Source organism: Trematomus bernacchii, unplaced genomic scaffold, assembly GCF_902827165.1.
Source record: "Trematomus bernacchii unplaced genomic scaffold, fTreBer1.1, whole genome shotgun sequence".
Classification (NCBI taxonomy): Eukaryota; Metazoa; Chordata; class Actinopteri; order Perciformes; family Nototheniidae; genus Trematomus; species Trematomus bernacchii.
Window position 1 is genome coordinate 590842 of NW_022987342.1, and position 22255 is coordinate 613096.

General features: G+C 40.5%; 2 protein-coding genes across 2 annotated transcripts; both read right to left on the reverse strand.

The window, feature by feature from the left end:
• Window positions 1–47: 47 nt before the first annotated feature.
• bmerb1 (bMERB domain containing 1) lies at window positions 48–15261 on the reverse strand. Its single transcript, XM_034128324.1, has 6 exons — window positions 15002–15261; window positions 10710–10830; window positions 7244–7317; window positions 3531–3645; window positions 1860–1942; window positions 48–1776 (listed from the first exon to the last, which is right to left on the reverse strand). Exons 1-6 carry the CDS (start codon window positions 15087–15089, stop codon window positions 1658–1660), a joined length of 600 nt encoding a protein of 199 aa, XP_033984215.1. The 5' UTR covers window positions 15090–15261; the 3' UTR covers window positions 48–1657.
• Window positions 15262–18112: 2851 nt separating this feature from the next.
• Window positions 18113–21433, reverse strand: LOC117480848 (mpv17-like protein). Its single transcript, XM_034128332.1, has 4 exons — window positions 20846–21433; window positions 19773–19843; window positions 19626–19655; window positions 18113–19133 (listed from the first exon to the last, which is right to left on the reverse strand). The coding sequence occupies exons 1-4, from the start codon at window positions 21150–21152 to the stop codon at window positions 18888–18890; spliced, it is 654 nt and encodes a 217-aa protein (XP_033984223.1). The 5' UTR covers window positions 21153–21433; the 3' UTR covers window positions 18113–18887.
• Between the last annotated feature and the right edge of the window lie 822 nt (window positions 21434–22255).

Genomic DNA, 22255 nt, shown 5'->3' on the forward strand with positions numbered 1-22255 from the left:
TTTTTTGAAGAGAATCAATTTCACCGAGCGTGTTTCCTGAAAGATGCTCTTTATTTAAACATGTATGTACAGGTAGTTTCAGCTTATTTTCTGCATATTTGTTCAGTATTCAACATTAGGACCTTCATAAATTCACTACTACTACAGAATGCTAAGTCATCAGAAGGAAGGTAAGGTGACAAAGGGCAACACTTTGCTTGACAGGAGTCACTAAAGTCCTAAATACACTCAAACATACACCGTCTATTGTAGGCATTCACATTCAATTCCTGGTGTTTTATCAGAAAAACGCAAGATGAAATTAGTAGGATGCTAAGATTTGTCAGCAATATGGATAATGACTGAATGATGACATACTACCACAGTCAATATTGATGTGGTGACTCGAGGATGAGCAAGTGTAGTGGACCATTTAAAATCATTCAATAAAATATCCCACCATGTTTATTAAAAAATGAATTGATGTCATAGTTCCACAATCTCAGAGAAAAATGAAAAGAAGATCATGGTGATCCACCTCACTCTTAAATGTTATTTCTTCAGTGTCTATGATTGGTAAAAGGAAGGGTAAACGTTATCCAGGGTTATTTCTAAATTAATTTTCCCTCTGAACAAAGTTGGAAAAAGTTGTCCGAATCAAAAGAAGTGTTTATGCATTGTTGCAATACTCTTTTTGGCCACAAGAGGCTGATTTCATGTTCTAAACGGGACGGAAAGCATTTGTGTTTTTCCTAATGGCAGATTAGAGACGATAAAAATGCATAATTAGACATCAAAAGACATCACGGTAATAATTTAGCTTAGCATTTAAATCAAACTTAAAAAATGGATAATCAGAATTTGTTCTCATTTGCCTCTCAGGGATTCCTATATGGTTACCCAGAGTAATAATAGTTGTGAACCAGTGGATACCACGCTACAATAATGGGTCATGTTTAGATGTACTGCCATTAAGAAGTGGCCTTTGTAGAGTGAAATGCAAATGTTTGGAAACGAACCTGTTAAGACCACATTTTATAGCAACATTTCAATGGAGTTTTTGTCACCGAAGAACATTTTCCGTAAGTATTTTCTGTGTTTTTAAATGTTTATCTTCAATGGCTACCAAAGATTTTTTGACTGTCAAAGTTTTAAATCAAGCACATCAGATATTACAGAATCACAGAGGATTAAACTGATGTTCGAGCCATTGCATGGAGTCAAAATGATTGCTTAGCTCCAGTACAAAAGCCGATTTGTGGGTTTCCTTAAATGAAGAGGTTCACTGGTTGATAAAGGGCTGCGATGGAGGAATAAATCCCCGTTGTCCATCATGACGATAACCAATGTTTATTTTCTCCTGTCAGACAGAGATCCCCAGCATTTATATTTCACCGTTTGGACATTGTGCTTGTAGTTCTGTAAATGGCTTCACTCGACCACATGATCACAGACCATATTGCCATCTTAAAGGAACGTTTCATGATGGGTCTAATTCAAGATGTATATTGATCAGTTTTTTATTTACAATTCCCCTTCCCTGACCCAATTACAAACCTGCTTCCTGAACAGATGCGAGGAGAAAGCAGTTAGCCGAGGTTCTCTGAGTTACAGGAAGTGATGTATGACGTGTGATGCGATGTTAGTGTTTCTGATACGGGGTCTTAGCGGTCACATGTTACATGACGGCACACTGCGTGGCTCCACAGCAGTCCTTGATGACGGCCACTCCTGACTTGGTGATGGACGGCTTGTTGGGAGGCGGCTCTGGGATTTGTCTCTTCGGCTTTGCAGCATCTTGCCATAAAGAAAGAGGACAAATACATCAGATCAAAAGTGAACAATACTCCTACACTGAGTGTGTGTTTGTGTAAACTCACTTTGTGTGGCTTTGAGTTTCTTCTCCAGAGGCATCAGCTTCAGTCTCAGGTACTCGGCCATCTCCTTGTCCTCCTCTTGCTCCCTGTGATTTACATACAGTCACATGATCAGCTGTTTGAATACAATGCAACAGAACAGGCTGCTTTTACTGTTAGTCACCGGACCTCTTTACGTACCTGACCCGCAGTTTGTACCTCTTCTGGGCCTTTTTCTCAGAAAACGTTTTATGTGTGAGGTTATAAAATGGTGATTGCTAAGGTCTATTCGGCTGTTTAGGTTTCAGGGTCCTGGTATTGTGCAGGCTGGCTGACTGTCATTACTTACTGGGACACCTGAATAGAGCCAATGTGTTGTAAGTAAAACGTGTGCTTTTGTTAGCCAGAGGTAAGATAACTCCACAGGCCTTTTTTTTATTACAACTCAGGATGCAAAAAATGCTAAAGGAATTTTTGTGTGGATTAATTAAAGTATTATTATATTTTTATTTATTTTGTTCCCCATATAACAAGATTACAACTTTTACCGTGTTATTCACACACAGCTAGTTCAAGTGTTTGTGTGTGTTTTAGTTTAGTTTTTAATCCTCTGTCAAATATTTATTCTTTTTGTTCAACCTTTTGGTCTTTTGTTTGTAAAGTACAAACATTTTACTTGGGTTAAATGTATCTACAAATCTCAAAAACTATTTACACCATTGTTTTTTAAACAATGGAAATGGAAATAACAGTATTTTATATTTGGTACATGGTATCCATGGTCGCCAGGGAATGAATCCCAAAGATTGTAATGACTATTCTAGAAACAGGTATTTGTGTTTTCTGGATAAAAAATCTTGATAACTATTGGATTTTCTGTATGAATAGTTCATTTTGCTGACCCTTCCCCTCAGCACCATGCTCAGGTCGAAATGTCTAATTGTTGTGCCTTGAGTGTAATGACGATATTAGAGAAGCACAAGCTAGAGCTTCACGCTGCTTTGATTTTGACAACATAACACAATGTTACGCACTTTACTGCGGGGACTCAGTGCATCATAGAGAATAACAATGATTAAATCATTTAAATACCCCAAAACAGAAGCAAATTTGATAACCCACTTTTAAAATTAACCTTTGTAATTGCACAGAAATGTAACATGATTTAATATCACAACCGTTATCTCCGTGTGACACTATGTGGGGGCAAGGGAAGAGATGACAATACAGAGCCATGGTGATCAGTCAGTCAGCCTCCCACACACACACACACACACACACACACACACACACACACACACACACACACACACACACACACACACACACACACACACACACACACACACACACACACACACACACACACACACACACACACACACACACACACACACACACACACACACACACACACACACACACACACACACACACACACACACACACACACACACACACACACACACACACACACACACAGGCGTGCAGGCAGTCATGTGATGATGAACTGACCCCGTCCCCCGCCTTCAGTCATGCTCACATTTCTTCTGAGTCTCCTTCCCGCTGTTTCTCAACCATCCTGTCTTTCAAGTGAAGACACAGTGTATGCAGTTCAACCCGATACTGTCAGTAAACACACATTCAGCAGTCTGTGTGTACGTTTTAGTGTGTGTGTGTGTGGGAGCGCTGTACCTTAATCTCTCCACCTCTGCGTCGTCCACCAGGAAATCCCTCTTCTGCACCAGCTTATGGATCTTCAGGATCAACTCTTCTTCCCGCTGCCTCTGCTTCTTGTTTCTCTCTTTCTCTGCGGAGGTAAGGGAAGATGAAAGTCACACAAACACAAAACAATAATAATGGACGACTGAAGGGACAAGCAGACTGATTCAAACCGTAATATCCTCACATTAAATATTAATAGAGGTACATTTTGTTACTCGCAACTGACCTTAACACGCTGACCTTATAGCAAAGTCAGCTGAGTCACGTCACGAGCAGACCCTTAATTCTCCCCTACTAATAATTGATAAGAATAAGCTTCCTCTTTGCCTTGTCTAACTTTTCCAACCTTCACGCTCCAAAGCACAGAAAACACACACACACACACACACACACACACACACACACACACACACACACACACACACACACACACACACACACACACACACACACACACACACACACACACACACACACACACACACACACACACACACACACACACACACACACACACACACACACACACACACACACACACACACACACACACACACACAGGTTTTCTGACTCTGCTGCCGGTATGTATGGGCGAGGAGGGGGTTTGAAAAACGACTGCTAACATCAGCTCTTTCTCCCGTCAGGAAACAAAGTGGAGCAGTGCAGCTCGGTGTGTTTTTCCCCCGGGGGCAGAACAATCTGAGGGGCGCGGGGGCTACAGTGGATGAATCCCAATGTCAGAGGAAAGGAGAGGCTCACGTGACTCTCATTGTGCCGTGTGAGTGCAGTAATGGGCTGCCTGTCCCCCCAGCAACAGCATACATGAGGCCCCAGTGGCTCACAAGAATGTCAACAAGGGACAGTTTTTGTGTGACCGGTAATCCAGAATGCACAGAGGGCGGACACATTAATAGGAACACATTACAATATATTACAATCTAATTAAAGGGGCAGACACCATTGAGACAGTGAGGTCATGTCCTCTGGAATTTGTTTCTAGGAATTTTTAGGGATGTTTTTATTCCACAATCACAAACAGCGCATAGGGGAAATTGTACGGGCTTATTCCAGTGATACTTAATAAAAGATCAACTGTTATTCCTGGCATTTTGGAGAACATGTCATTCAAAAGTAAATAATGTTGAAAGCTCTTTAGTAGAAGCCATATTATTAATATTTTGAAATAAAAAACACATATTTCCTCTTGCAAATAAAAAGAAATGAAATGCACCCTTGCTCAACTAAATAACTTTTCTTCTACAGCCTTACTTGGCTTGAAATGATCTGTGGCTAATGTAGGCTAATGCTAGCTAGTGTTAGCAAACTTAAAGGTGACCTGTGGAGTTTGTTATAAAAAAACGAATAATATTTACATTCAGGTTACTTATCCAAACTGTGTAGCACCACCTTGGTCAATACTCCTCAGGAAACTTTGAAGATAGATAACGTTTCGATTGTTTCAATTCTGTTTGGAGATTAGAAATCCTGAATGCAGCCCTGAATCAAATTAACTCAGATCAGGAAATGTTTACTTTTCATACATAAACTTCACAGGATTTTGAGTTTTTCACATTTTCTGTTTTTTTTTCCAGTTATGTTTTCTTCCCTCTGCACATTGGATATTATTTTGCCAATGCTTTAGAAAACACCCTGTGATTTGCCTGTCACTGATGCTTTACCCAAAGCAGCTTATGGACATACTGTACATGTATCTTTTGACTGTGTGTGTGTGTGTGTGTGTGTGTGTGTGTGTGTGTGTGTGTGTGTGTGTGTGTGTGTGTGTGTGTGTGTGTGTGTGTGTGTGTGTGTGTGTGTGTCTTTGAACACAACCCCACCCCCTCCTGCTCATACACTCATCTGACGTCACATTCTCGCTGCATTTCATGTACAGACAACACTGGGACTCAGTATGGAGGTAAACCAATATTTGATGACACACCACAGAAACATCCAGGAAGAACGTGTTTACGGATATTAATTGTGGACACCAGTGGCGTGGCCTGGCCTGGGCATTCGGGGCTTTAGCCCCGAATGTTTTTTCTGTAGCCCCGGACAATTCTCCCTCAATAATATAATACATTAACCGTGCTTTACCTGAACCTCATTATGAGAGGACGGCAGGATTGTAATTTCCCGTGTTCAGTGAATGCAACAGAGGCAAGACACCAGACCAACCAGAGAGTTGAATGGAAATAAACATCTGTCTTATTGGCTGACAGGTACCTATCCTGTGAGCTGTGACAATGTTTAAACTGTTAGTCGGACTCAGAGTTTTTGAAGATGGACATAAGAAAAATCTTTCTTAAAAAAGACGACAATTCTCAAGTGGTGGCTCACACAACAACCCCAGTACAGAGCCACCACTTGAGCCAGGAAAACAAGGTATGTAAATGTCAGTAGACTTCCAAGTTATGCGAACATGTAAGCAAAGCATAAATTACAGCTACGTTGACGTTACTTTGAATCGCGGGGTAAGCTAAACTGTTAGCAAGTAGCTATAGCTAGCCAGATATATTAAATAAACACTTTGTCGTGCAATCTAAATGTAATGTTTTTTAGCGTTAGCTGGTGATTTAAAAGAAAGCTCTGTGTAAAATGTTGACTTACTGTTCAACATGAAGCTAGAGGCTACCTTACAGTACACCGTTGATCCTGAGTCCTGACTCCTGTCAGTTAAAGGTGGGGTATGTAATTTAATTCAGAAACACTTTTTGTTATATTCCATGGAACGCTCTTAACATCCCGATAGCAATGAATATATGTATTTGCAGCAGTAAATGTGGCTGTTTGGCCACTGACGTTGCCATAACAACACCTGAATTTAAATGTGCAACCTCTTTTTGTGACAGATTTTTGCATGAAATTATAATTCTTCTGAATGATATTCCTATTGACAGCTAGTTTCTATGTGAACATTATGAGAGGGACAGCCAGAGAGAATAAATGAAAAACAGTTATGAAATACTATATGAATACAGTTTAAAAGGGGAGTGATTTGTAAAATATAAGAAAAAGAAAATCTGTTTACAGTTCTGTTTCATATGGGTGTTGAGAGAGGTATCCATAGATCTCTTCATTTTGCTCTCAAAGTGCACCAGATTGATGCTTTTAACTTCAATATTTAAAAAAGAATCTTCCCGGTTGAGCATGCCCCCGGACCCCCCTAGAGGACGTGAAGTCCGCCCCCCCACTTATAAAAAATAGCACTTTACCCCTGCTTACACCCATATGCCCTGAGATAATTATTGAGCCTTCATTGTGTATGTGCGTGTGGGGAGTGTTGCAGTAGAAAATTCCACTGTAGCGCCGCGGCCGCCGCCACTGTGGGCTAAGCCCCGAATGTTTCCAGGTCCAGGCGACGCCCCTGGTGGACACCTTGCCTGGAACGCCTCCCTCAGCTCATATTGCCTTCACAGTGATGATGCAGGAGTATGATAATCTCTGCCTCGTGTTTCCAGCTCGTCCCTGAGACTCACGATCAATCCTCCGTAGTTTAGCTCCATGACTCTCCCAATAAATCAACCATGCCGCCTGCTGAGGTTATGGGATGCTGGCAAGCTGCAAACAGAAGCACTGAATGCCAAAAACTCTATTTTCGAGTCAGTAAAGATCGATTCTGAGAGGTTTATTTTCTGATATGCTGCTGCAGGAAATATATAAATATATGTGTGTTTGAAGTGTACCTGGTGCTGTGACAATCTGTCTCAGCTCCTGCTTTAAACTCATGATGTCTTTGCAGAGCTGAATGTCATCCATCCTAGGAAGAGAGAGAGGAAACAGTGAATATCTGGCTTACATCACATGAAAGATGATTTTATTATAGCTGCTTCCTGAACCCTGGAACAAAAACAGACTTCAACTGAAAAATCTGCGGGAAGGATCTATGCACACAATGTGTTTCAATGTGAACAATTCTGTCAATTGCAAAAAGCACAACATTTATTTTTAAAACTTGAATATGAGGCTATATATACATTATTGTATTCGGGATTGTTAGAAACGGTATTTCGATCTCTCTGTCTGTACACACAAACTGAAAGATTGACAATAAAGTTGACTTTTGACTTGATTTTGATTATACAAGGTTTGCCCTTTCCTGTAGTGTGTTTTATAGTTTTGGTTCTCCTTTGTTTACTTCCGTAACATAGTGACATCACTATGTTACACTTCTATTGGCTAGCACTCGAACACATTGTGCGTGATTGGCTAAGTGGCAGGACATCTCTAAGCAGTTGACCAATCACAACAGAGTCGGACAGCTAACCAATCAGAGCAGACTGGGCTCTGGTTTCAGACAGAGGGTGAAAAGAGGTGCAGCACTTTAACCCTATTATTGATTTGAGGATGTTGTTTGATGTAAAAGATCTCACTTCTTGGTTGGATTCTATTCTGTACGAGCCATGTTCTACACCTTTAGAATAAAACAGATGTAGAAAGAGGGAGTGTATTATAGTAGAATGCCTCTTTTTTAAACTACACATTTAGGTAATTTAGCTTCTTTTCAAAGTATTCAGCTTATTTTAAAAGAAAATGTCCAAAACATTCCAATTTGAAACGTATGAAACAAATGACTGTTAAATGCCTGTGACTTCATAACTTATAGTATATAGTTGACTGCATTTACTTGCACATTGGTCTTTTGCAACATTCCCTATTTTATTTATCTTCTGTATCTTGCATTATTTTTTTATGTCTTACGTATATGTATATGTATATTTATGTTGCATTGTTGAAGGAGCGTGGGACTTGAGCGTGGGCCCAAACTATACTTTGGCTACAGTGCATATGACAATAAAGCTTTTGAATCTATGAAATAGCAACAGTTCTTCGAAACACAGATCAATAGAGATATGATATAGCCTTGGGTGAACAATTGATATAAACCTTGAAATCCTCTATTGTACAAGCCATAAATGGACTGTTTTGCGTGTTTTCTTAATAAATCAGTGACGCTTGAATTAATCAACTGTTCTGTTGATTGAATAATCGATTAGTGTAGAAATCATTTCAGCGCTGCTGATCCCTGCTGCTGTGCTGTAGAATCCCCTCTTGTCCCTGTCATTAAGACATCACAGGCTGGTGCCTCAGAGTGTGTGCGGATGAAGAACATGCAACATAAATCAATGCCCCCCGCTCCCTGAGCCCCCTGCAGCCCTGATGTCTCACCCTCAGGGGGCTCCATGTTTCCTCCTCTTCCTCCCTAAATCCCTGTCTTTCTCTCTCTCTCTGCGGAGCTGTGACAGCTACCACAGATTGTATTCTGCCTGCGATAGATCAGGCCGATGACTCATCCTCAGCCTCCTCCTCCTCCTCCCTGTTGCTCCGTTTTACACTTCCCTCCTCTTCCTCTCTCCCCTGTTGACCCCTCCCTTCAGTTTCTTTCTCCTCCTCTCTCTCTGTTTTTCTGTTTCAGTCTCTGTGGATTCCTGCAGCTTCTGCACTCTGACACTCCATCTGCTACTCTGTGTGTGTGTGTGTGTGTGTGTGTGTGTGTGTGTGTGTGTGTGTGTGTGTGTGTGTGTGTGTGTGTGTGTGTGTGTGTGTGTGTGTGTGTGTGTGTGTGTGTGTGTGTGTGTGTGTGTGTGTGTGTGTGTGTGTGTGTGTGTGTGTGTGTGTGTGTGTGTGTGTGTGTGTGTGTGTGTGTGTGTGTGTGTGTGTGTGCACTTCTTGAGTCACACTGAGCCTGACAGCAGAGACGTAAGCAGTAAGCAGCGTGGCGGCCTAATGAAGCCTTTCAAGTGGAGGCGTACATTGACTTCTAACACTGAGAGAGCTCTCTGATGTTTATCAGCTTCGTTGGAGACCTCGACCATCACGCCGTGTTGTTAGGGTGCCCACAGAATACACTGTCCTGCTCGATGAGTCATGTGATACAGTTTCAAGATGACAAAACAACTACCATCTATTTCTCTCAATTCAGTTTTACGGGCAGAAGTAGAGCCGCTTTCTTTATTGTAACGCAATATTTTCTGTGTTCATTTAAATTGGGTTTTGAAAGGAAAACATACATTTTTCCTTCACAAAATAACAACATTTGCTAAATATGTTACAAAACAATAAATATTTTCAGCTCAGTAACAAAATTGCACAGTGAAACAGCTCTTAAGCTACACTGAAATGGAATGTTTGGAACATTGTATCTCCTATCAATACATATTGTGATCCTATAGTCTTCAAAATGAAATAGAGAAACTTCGCAGAAATCTTTAATGACTTAAAAAGTATAAATTCAAAATCCCCAAAAATTATTTTATTGATACCAAAATGATCCTCCTCTTTGATTTGCAACATTGTCTGTAATGTACAGATACTTAATCCAACCTGTTAAAGGGATTTTAAATACAAAGGATGTGGTCAAATACCTGGTTCTTTATAAACATATGTCGTTGAACCCTACAAGTACTAGTAGTAGAAGTAGTTCATTCAAATTAAATAAATGTGTTATAATCAATAATTATTAAGTCATTTTACAGCAAAAATGACAAATATTCAATGGTTGTGTCTGCTTTAATGTCAGATATTGCTGCTATTCCTTGTCTTACACAGAAGTAAACTGAATAACTTAGGATGTGGGATTGTTTTTCATTTTGAATTCGATAGATTTGGGATTTTCTGCTGCCTGTTTTAAAATAACCAACAGGACGTTTCCAGTATTTTCTGGATATTCATTTTGTTTATCTGCTCAGTTGGCTTCGGTTATAGATGGAGATCAAAAAACCTTTTCTGAACTAGAAATTCTACTGCTCAGTATTACACTCAATATTAGTCTCATCAACATATCAACTATATTCCTCATATGAATGTCTCCATGCTTCACAAAAAGCACAGACGCACTTCCCTATGATAAATACGGTGACGGATAGAGAGGAAGAAATTCAGAGTGTATTCCCAAACACTGATCCATAATCCTTGAGGCTGATGAGAAGCCAACGAGTTCATCATGGTGACTCACTCAGCTGCTATTGGCATGTCCAGTCCTCTGCATAATCAATGGCCTCCCTCTTAAACAGCAGACTTAAATCGTGCGCCATGAGAGCGTCAACCTCATTATCCACTCGAGGAGGAGTTGTTATGACACCTTATAGATTCTATCTTTGTCACACGTTTGGTGTGAAAAACACGCAGAAATTGACAGTTCAGCAAACTCACATGAAGCGCAGCTCTGACTCCCGGCGCACCAGGACCTCTCGCAGGCGCTGGATCCGAGCCATCTCCACCTCGATCTCCTCTGGAGCCATGGTGCTCTCCGCCATGGACACATCTGAATGACCTGGGGGGCAGAGGGAGGTAAGGAAAAACTAATTAGTACAAAAATGAGGAGGAATGAGTACACATTTGTAAAGAAATGATAAGGAGGAATACAAAGGATGCTTTAAAGGCAGGAGAGAGAGATATAACATACCTATCTTCCTATTTTCTTTGATATTATTCGTCAAATGCAACTTTTTTTAATCCGTTGAAAACTTTCTCACAGTGTCAGCTACTTGGCAGACTCATTTCTCACCTCATACCCCGTGACTCATCTGCCAAGAACATGATATTTAGAGAGAAGGCAGCATGTGTAATTGAGAGGTGATTTGCGTTTTATAGTCACAGCAGTGCCTCGAGCACAAAAGACTGTTTTCTATTCAAAAAGGCAGCAATCACTGATGAGGAGAAAATGTGTGTGTGACATAAAAGGAAAGTATCAAACGAGATGTTGGGGTAAATCAGACTTATATGTCTCTTCAAATGCACCAGACTCCATTGAGCAATACTGTACTTTTTTGGTTTACCGCTGCCTTTATCGGTTAGTTAGTTTGTATAATTGTGTGACTTTGGTGTTGTGATGCAGCAGTAGACCTGCAACAACATAGAATAACTGATTGTGTCAATGGAGTCTGGTGGCTTTGGGAAGATGGATATAACAGCTTCAGTTCAAGAAATGGATGTCTATTAGGGAGGTAAAGCGGTAAAATAATCCAAATAGAGCATACACTTTGATTGATATTGATTTTTTTTAGGTGGCTAAAATATATTTTGCTGCTGCCCTCGTCTACAATAGTCCTGTCGGATCTCCAAATGTACGAGCATACTGAAAAGTACCTCATCCGAACCAACCTAGAATACATTTAAAACTATCCCTGTAAGCATGTAATGAAGGCACTTTGAGAAGGTTGTTAAAGAAGGAAAAAAAGAAAAACCCTGGATACTAACATGGATCAATGACCAGCTGTGGCTCCTCACTGATTGGCTAACTCCTCCCTGACATGGACCACTGACCTGACATTCTCCATTCCTGCCACCGACAACACTGACCAAACCCTTATTGCACTGATCGATGCACTGACCACTGCACAGAATAGAATAGAATAGAATTGGGAGGGATAAAACCCTCTTTTAATGGTCACACATGCAGAGCACAAAGCACACACAGTGAAATTTGTTCTCTGCTTTTAACCCATCCTAGTACCAGGAGTCTAGTACTAGGAGCAATGGGCAGCTATTGTACAGCGCCCGGGGAGCAATGGGAGTGAGGGGGGAAGGGGGGTGTCCGGTGCCTTGCTCAAGGGCACCACGGCAGGGCAGGAGGTGAACTGGGACCTCTCCAAGTAGCAGTCCACACTCCATATTTTAGGTCTGGTCGGGGACTTGAACCGGCGACCCTACGGCTCCCAGTCCAAGCCCCTACTGACTGAGCAGGCTCTTGCAACAAACCTTACCAAACACCATCAACAGTATCTAGGATCTGGAACTAAGAATATATGCAAATATTAACCTCTTTATTAAAAGAAACCCCCTGCCATTGTTACACAGTTTTGCCTTGTAGTCTACAAGGCATTGAGGGTTTAATTAAGCCAGGCTGCATTATGGGTATTGAAGGATCCAGGGTAATTGGGGTGTGAAACATGATAGAAGTTTATATTCCTGTGTCTTACAATCCCCCGTTTATGGAGAAGTAACACTTTATCTCTTGAGTACCTCTTTTAACAAAGTATTTCTGCTATAGTTCAGTATAACACATGTATAGCAGTCGTCATAGTTGTCATTTGTCTTCCACTTTTGTGAAGAAAATGAACATTTCATATGAATGCATTAAAGTGAGACTGGATGTGATACCTGCAGTCAGTGTCCTGAAAAACATTAGGGCTGCAGGTAGCAATTACTTTCCTTACTGATTGATTATATTCTTGTTTAATCTACTAAATGTTGGCCATTACAATATCCAAGAGTCCAAGCTTTTAAATGTGATGCATGACATGTATCCACACTGTGACATTAGAGGAGGGGAGCAGCTTGTGATCTTGCAGCGACATAAGCTGTAGTCCGCGTCTGTGGGGCTTTTCATGGATGCTCTCTGAGGACAGAGCTGACTCACCGCCGCAGACAGAAGTCTGCACTGGGGGGCTCTGGTTTGTTTGTGCCTCGCTGAAGTTAAATCATCACCCAAAGTGTCTGCTGAGAAAAGGCTAAAAAACAAACTTTATATAATGGAAATGCAGCAGCATGCTCCAAAACACAGCAGGAGCTGAGGTTTGGAATGTTTCTTTATGTTCCCTCTGTGTCTTGTGTCTCTCTGCACACTCCAGCCACGTGCTTGCCATCAATGAGCTGCATTAAGTCCGGACTGGTGGCAAAGTGCCAGATCAATAATGTCTTAACAGCTTCCTCTCATCTGAGCAACCTGCTCACAGATACTCAGCATAAAAGACATAACGAGAAACACACAGCTTTGAAACGTCCTAAAATTAAAAGCAGCTTTTTCCACCAGGGACATGTCATGTTATCTCTAGTCCCATGTTACACAAACACTCCCTGCTTTGCACATTGGCTGCAGATGTGAATCAGACTCCTGTTAATGAATAAGCCCTGTTTCTGGATCAACACTTTCCATCAGGATTATGATTGAATGAGAATGAAACAGCCTAGAGAGCCTGCATTGTGCACAGTGCAGTGGCCACATGGGGTTTGACAACAGGGAAACGTCAGCATCTGTGTGACATCCAATGCAGACGCCCCTGAAATATTCTGCAGTCACACTGTATACACTGCTGCTGCTAATGCACGACCACACCCCCACTTGGAGAAAAAAACAGGCAGTATTTTAGAGAGATCAACCTGTCTTGATTTCAGAAAGAGAGAGAAGCAATGACAGGATGTATGTCTAAAAATATCCACTGCTTTTTTCCCCCCTCCTTCTCTGACTTAATGTAGAAGTTTCTTCACACCCCGCTCTCCTGTGAGGAATAATCGTCACTTCGTCAGAGGAACCATCCAGGAGGTGTCTTTAAGGACGCTATCACTGTGTTGCTTCTGTCAACACATGCGTCACTCAGCGCCCCGTCATCACCTGGGATTCGATAATAGGAGAGAATAGTCTGATCTGATACAGCTGTGTTTATTTCAGAACTGTGTTTGCTGAGCTTTATGGCCACACATTATTGTCTGATTCTAGCTTTCCAAAAAGAGAGGATTTGCTGCTTTTCATAGTTTAATATCTTTGCATTTTAGACAGTGGGTTGAAAAGACGTCAGATGTGGCTCTTGGATAGGTTACAAACCATAATCCAAAAAGAAAATATTGGAAAATCGCAAAATAGAAAAATAGATGGAAAAATAGAAGCACCTAATTTATTTGCTCCAAAACTAAAAAAGGTTAATATATATATATATATATGTATAACTTAATTTGACTTGGGTTTTATAAAGTACTTTAATGGTTGGTATTGTCATTGTTGCTTTTCTTGGGCTTTTTGACTCTCTTATGAGATTGATGTTCTTATATTTGTTAGGATGCATACGATAAGGTCTGCTTAAATGTTTGTAACATCTCAATCTCTATGATGTGTAGCCTATAAGAAAAATACAAATAGATAAATTGCGAATAAACCGAGAAAGGTTCATAGTGTTTGAGGTGTCAGTATTATTGTCATTGTTCAGGCTGTGGACAGTGGTCCTGTTATATTGTGCCAACAGAAACATGGTATTATCATGCAGTAATGCTTATTTTTGCCCCAACTGAATTTGAAAATACTAACTTAAGAGAGGAGAAAAACTCTCTCTTCAAACTCACAACTCATTTGCCATACACCCATGTTTCTAAATGTGAAATCCAGTATATCCTATTGATCAAAGCAGAGGAGCAGAACTCACAGCAGCTCCCCTACATGTTTTTGCATCAGAATTACTGAAATAAGCACAAGTTTCAAAATGTGCCAGGGTTGCTGTATTTGTGATGTGCTTCTTGCCTCAAATTCATTCACAGATCACACAGTACCATGCATGTGTGGGAATGAATAGGCCCTCTAGCACCGAGTCGGCGATATTGATACATCCCAAACCTTTGTGAGTCACTTAACCCTTTCAACGCTAACGTGAAACACAATGCTGCAAAACGGAGCTACTATTTCTCACTTCCGGGTGCTACATCAACATATTATTTTATTTGTGCACGACGCTCACCTTTGTCTGTTGTCCATGCCGTTTCCGACACGGCGCCGTAGCTCCTGAGCGCGCGCTCGGTGTCCGAAATAGATTTCTTCAGCTCCATGTCGGTCGGTGGAATGCCCTCGCGCCGAAACCAGGATGCACGAGACTTTCAGCTTCAGAAAAACCTACGCTGCTTCTGTGTGTGCGCACGTCCCTACAGATAACTCAGTTTCACCCGGTGACAAGGCTCCAGCGACCCGAGACGTTGAGCATCTTTATTCAAGCTTTCAAGTCCCTTTGACGTGTGGATGGAGAGGAGGATGTAGGGCGCATGCGCAGTGCGAGCAGGGAGGTGAAGACTAAGGAGACACCCACTGACACCGAGATGACGTTAAAAAGAAAATTATAGTGCACTGGAGTTTTTATTATCAGCCTGTTCAATAATTTGTTTTGTAGCAAGCCAACTATGTATTAAAAAGCAGGAAAATAGCTTAAATGGTGTAAGCTATTTAAGCCTTTTGCCTCTAAAGTGTACATCTGCTTGTTATCTGCATGTTGGAATAAGTGCCAAAGGATAAGTGCCAGAAGTTTCCACATGAGGGGGCCCGGTTGGCATAATCGAGAAGTGGAATATAGCAGGCTGTACCATATTAAGAAACAACTTTAGTAATGGGTGCCTGAAGCATCATGTTTGTCTCATGAGCAGGGGGCGATCAAACAGAGTGGAAACGCAGACTGCAGGGGAAACTTGCATCAGCAGGGAGGCTGTCTCCAAAGGATGTGTGGAGGCAGAGCAGATGCGTCTAAAGTGTGAGTTGTATGGAAGAATGAGTAATATTTCTGTATAAACACACCAAGGATGCACCTCTGAAGAGAAAATGTCAGAGGTGCACAAGATATCAAATAGAATTGTGTGCATAAGAACAAAAAAATCAAAATATAAAAGGTTCAAAGGTCAACCAAGGTTAATAACTGTTTCTTTGTGTTGCTGTGGCTGAAAAACAAATGATAAGACAATTGGTTTAATGTAATTTATTCAACAACAAATGTTATACATATCCACCATATAAGTGCAACCTTTGTGCAATTGTGATCGAATCTTTTAAAATATCAACACCAATTGATCAAATAATGTGTGTAATATTACCTAGTTCTCAGTCGCTGATATGAACAATGAGAATATTCATTGATTTAATCTCTAAGGGACAGATATAGCACATCAGCATTAACATTAAAGGAAACAACCAATCTAGTACTACACTAATAATAAGTTAGTAGTCTACGGATGCAATTTAAAGGATGTCTGATAAAAGGGATGTTGGGTAAAAAACTATTCTGCAACACAATTTGTCATATTATAATTATTATTCACAGTATTCATTCACTTCTGAGAGACATGTTAAATAATATAATCACACAACAGCTCTGGCATTAGCTACTTCAAAATCGCAAACCCCATTTTAGACCCAAACAAATCAATACAAAATAAACATTTGTCAGGAATTTAAGTTAAGAAACACTAGTTAATTAAATGTTTTTGTTATTATATGCCTGATACAAAAGATATGTCTGATCTAAACCCTTTAAAATTCTATAAATATAAATAGTAGGCAGCTCTTGTGCTGCAGCTAAATGACCTCCATAGAAAACTGCTTGGCAGGCATCTGACATTACATTTAAATAACCACTGCAGGCAAGGAAACCTATAACATTGGCAAGAGGTAACATTTAAAAAAAAAAAAGGAAATGGTGCACTCCACTGTATAACATTTAACATAAAGTACAACAATATAGGCAGCATTTCCCCATTCAAGTAAATGGATGTTTGACACAAACATCTTCAGTTGTATTTCATTGCCACAATATTTAGAAGTAATATGACTCTGGTTGAATACATGGAAATCAAAAACATGTGTTTATAGATATGTTTTAGTATTTTTTAAGTGTATTGAAAAATATATGAATAATGGATTATTTGTACCTGTGTGAATGTTTATTTAGCACTTCTTGTACCAGAGTAAGTAAACATGAGCCAAAGCAGAAAGTCCTTAGAGTTCAGGCACTGTCTTAGCACTCATGCTAATGAAAAGAGAATGATATTTAAAGGGGCCCTATGATGCACATTTTCAGGTTCATATTTGTATTTTGTTCCTCTACTGCAGTGGTTCTCAAACTTTTTCTGTCAGGCCCCCCCTTTGGAGAAAAAAAAAAGTCGGGCCCCCCCCAACACAAATAGTCACGTAATGGGCCAAGTTAACATTTATTAAAATACATCAATATGAACGTGTGCATTCCTTTAAAAAAAATCACTTTGCTAGAACAGTGATAATAAAACAACAATGCTCCATAATTCTGTGTGGTCAAAAAAACAAAAACATAATACAATTGTGCAATCCCTTTGCTAGAACAATAAGTTATAATACTTTGCAACTTTGCAATCTCTGCAAAAAAATGAAAAGAAAGAAAATGCTGATATTTGGCAAAAAAGTGTGTCTTAGCATTAGTGTCTGCAATGAGCCTGTTTTGCACTGCACATTTCTTCAAAACGGGGTTGCAGGCTCAGTGGCGGGGCCAGAGATTACTTTTGGGGGTGCTGTGGGGTAGCTTGACGTTTCATAGAGGGTGCTCAAACATTTAGGGTTTCCCATTAATGTACCAGTCGCTACAGTGGACATTTCTACTGCAACACTCCCCATGCAAATACACAGTGTACCTGCGACTGTTACAATGAAGGCTCGATAATCAGCTCACGGCATATAGGTGTAAGCAGGGGTAAAGTGCTATTTGGGTGGGGAGTGGCCCTAACATAGGGGGGTCCGGGGGCAAGCTCCCCCGGGAAGATTTTTTTTTAAATATTGAAGTTAAAAGCATCAATTTGATGCACTTTGAGAGCAACATGAAGATGAGAGATATGGATACATCTCTCAACACATATGAAACAGAACTGTAAACAGATTTACTATTTCTTTATGGATATTTTACAAATCACTCCCCTTTTAAACTGTATTCTTTTTTTACTGTCATATAGTATTTCATACCTGTTTTTCATTTATTCTCTTATTTTGATATAATTATAATGATCATATGAAGGTGTGCCTCGGAAATAATTGTTTACATTAATCGTGACCAAAACGTTTGAGACCCACTGAGATAACTTAGACTAAAGTTAACTATCTAAACACTCAGAGAGTCCCTTAGTTCACTGAGCCTCTCAGTCTGACAGGAGAGGACTCTCCTCCACCTTGTTGTTGAAAAAGTGAGAAAGAGAAACTCCCACTGTGGGGATTTTAGCCATTCAAGACCATTAACATGCACAAATACCTAGAACACACTACAAGAAAGGGATAACCCCTTAAAAGCACAATAGGGCCCTTTTAAAGAATTTTTTAGAAATGTGGCCAATGTTATGAAGTAAGAAGTCTAAGCTAATATATTAGCTGCCTCTCCGCACTGTGGCAAACATTCTTCCCCACTTTCATTCCAGTTTTGAGACAAAAGCAGAGGAATGTAGATCATCAACCTGCCACATTCCCGTCATTATCAAAGCTTCCCCTCAGACATAGAAGTCATCAAGAATCATTTTCATATGGTCCAATTAATGAAGGGAACTCTCCTGTTTGAAATGAGAGAACACACGGTTGCATTTATAAAAACAAAACCGGATGACAAGTATAGCACATTGATGGAAAAGTAGGACTGATTGACATGTTTGAGGTGATGTGCATATTTAAAAATATACACATTCAACTTGCTGGACGCTCTTTCGCAAAGCACCTAGAGCGTAATGAGGATACACATTTTAGTTCAACCTCAGAGAGACTTTGAACTCAAACCCTGGCAGTGAAAGTGCAACATGGACCACAGACAGGACCACCTTTTTGTTTTGTCCCCTCCATTACAGACACTGATCCAACATACTTCAGTTCTGAGTAGGTTTGGATGCTACTGGTCCCTCTTTGGAAGCATCTTTCTGGTCCTTGCAGTCTACTTTCTCCGTTGTGGATTCTCCTTCCTCTTCTTTAGGAGGGAACATCCAAGTCAGAGCAGCAGCAGCCGTGCCGTCGCCGCTCTGACGCGAGAAGCAGAGGAAGGTGGCCCAGACGAAGCCGCAGCAGCCGGTGAAGGTGGTCCGCAAGTACAGAGGCACGAAGGTAAAGTTCAGAAACTAAGGGAGAAACATGATGGTTAAAATATATTTATATCATTGTGCTGGTATATCACAAATCAATAAATCATCCAGATTATAATTGAGATGTAGTAAATATAACTTTCTTGCGCAATTATTGTTTGAGATACAGAAACTCTACTCTCTAATTCGAACTACATCAGTTTGTTTGAATTTACACATTTTTATGTCATTATGATATTTTGAAAAGGTGTTACAATTATATGGGTTAGTGTTTCAAAATGTAAAAGACAAAATTAGCAAAATAAGGGGGAAAAAATAGTTAGAAATAGCATTCGAAATGAATAAGGTAATTCAAGTTTTAATAGTGAAGAAAATCTAAACTCAAAGGTCTACTTACAACACATAAAGTTATACTCAGGAGGTCGTAGGAAGTGATTGAAAGCTAAGAATCATTAGCAAGTGGACCTTTGATCTTGGATTTTCTTCACAATATATTATCTAATATGTAAGGGAGTTGTTAATATTTACCTGCATAAATGGCCAGAACATTAGCCCCGTCTGAAAAGAGACAAACAGAGAGCAGACACCTGTCACAACATGTCACAGTTTGCACTACATTTCAGACCTGAGCGCTCCAAGGTGCTGGGGATCATGTCGTGACAGCCCGCCTCTCACCTTATAGGTATTCAGGAATTTCTCTCTCCAGTCTTCAAAAATGTCATCTTTGCCCTCCAAGAAGCTGACACCTGGGTGAAAAAACAAGACAAATGACAGTTGATTTCTGACTGTCAGCTGGGAACTGATGTGACCGATGGCAGGTGAACAGACAGAGAGTGAAAGTGGACTTTGAATACACACAGATGTACAGTTTGTCCTATAGGAGTAGGGAAAATAATGTCAACAATATGTACTTTAATCTCAAGCTGTGTTTGTGATATTCTGGTACATATTGCGACAAAAATTAGCAGTAGAAGCATTAGAGATTATGGGATACGTGAAGCAAATTATTATCTTAATGTAGTTTTCTGTTTCTGGTTTGTCAGATTTAGAAGATTTGAGGTACAAAAAGCTTTTTTTTGCCATCATCAAAAATGATTGTTTCTATTAGTCTGACATTTAGATAAAACCCCATATGAACTACTAACTACTTCTTATTTTTATTATGTTAGAGCAGTAATAAGAATTCTAAAGCGAAGACTCAACAGTTTTGCCTGTTTTAGAAATCAATGACCATGTTGGAAAACTAATCCTGATGTTGGGACTTTCTTATCCACAAAGTCTTGGCAACAGAACTCACGTCTAAACAATGAACTCTTAGGATTATATAGGCTACCCAAGGACATTCATCTGTGTATACAATGCAGCTACTCTGTTACAGGCTAGGTTGCCACTTCTGCACTGTTCATTGCACTTTTTACTTTCATTTTCTATTTTAACTGAGTTTACTAGTTTGTATATACATTTTGTAACAAGATTTGACTTGAGGCTCTTGTATTCAACCCATGTGTGACACATACAATCTTCAATCCCCTTCTCCCTTTACTCCAGACTAGAACTATCTGCTTGGATCATATCTGCTGACTTTCATGTGACCTCTGATGGCCAAGGTATGTTTCCAGGACAATGAGCTCTGAGAGCACCTGGGCTTGGGTTACAAATTGACAGATACGGGATATGTTTTGAGGTTAACCCGTAACAGCCCGGCCGGGGAGCAGCCGTCCTGCACCGGCTCCCTGTCACACACTGACCCGTGTAGAAGACGCTGACGGCCAGCGGGGCGGCGGTGGTCTGGTCCAGCAGCAGCTTCCTCAGCACCATCCGGATGGAGTTCCCGGGAAACCTTCGCTCCAGGAACCGCATCCAGAAGAAATTGACGTTTCCATGGAAACCAAACGCGACCACGGCGACATTCCGTGTGTGTCGCCAATCCAGTTCCTCCCTGCGCGAGAAGAACCACTGGTGGACAAAGTCCCCTCCCGCGAACAGGCAGCCGTACATTGTCACGTTGGTGACCCACGGAAACCGACGGACATTTCTCAAAAACGCCTGCCGCATTGTTTTAAACTAACACAGCGATATTTAATATGGTGTAAGCGAAATGTTACGTTAATCTTTGCTAAATGTGACAAATAACACCGGCGGTATCTCTGTCTGAATATCTCCGCGGCATCACTCACACTGTAGTCCCGTCCAGATTTCGGTGGAAAAGGTTCATACTGGTTTGGGACGACAAAATGTATATTTATTGTATTATTCCTGTATTTTCCTGTAGTCTCAGTTGGGATACTTGCTCGTCATGCACCATTCGACCCCCAGTACGGGACCTGTCAGTGTGACACCGGCCGGTCGGCTCATTCTGCGTAAAATTACTACGCCCCTTTTTACGTAAAAAATCATGACTACACAGCTGAGGGCGGAGCAAAAGTGAAAGCATTGAGCAGCCATAGTAGCTCAATCTGAAAGAGAGAATGTTAAAAAAAATACTACCACAAGAGTGATAGTTAAACGGGCTATCAATCAATGGAGGTTAGTGGACCTTTAGGAACAGCTTCAGTGAAATACACCTCCATGAAAGGGAGATTTATCTGTACCCTCCCCTACCTATCCACACCTATGCGTGCAACCATACTTCACTGACACATACAATAACTTTGGCCAATACTGATATCTACAGAATAAACATTGAGCCATGATATGTTCACAATGGAACCACTTCTGTGATGCAGCTACTTGTTATTGATCGGTTGATTGGCTGATATTGTCCGGTATAATAGCTGGGAATTGAAAGTGATATGGTATATCCCCTCCTGGGACCCAGCCCATTGAAAATGTCCACTGTAGTGGACATTTTGTTAACATGCATCTCCTTTTACTCTTTTGAGCTACTCTATCAATCTCTGATGTACTGTACAGAGGACATCCTGGTCTTTCCAGTGATATGTCATTGCTTAAAATTGCATGCTGGGAAGTTCCTCTTTCTTTTCATCCAAAATGGCTGGCATACCAAAAACAAAATGTTATAGAGGCAGGAGAAGTCAAATATTGTTGAATAATTGTAATTTTTACCATAAAAATCATATATGTTCTTGTTTATTAACATGTGAGGAACTATATAATTAATTCTGAAAGCAATTAAATAATTCAAGTTTTCAAATAAC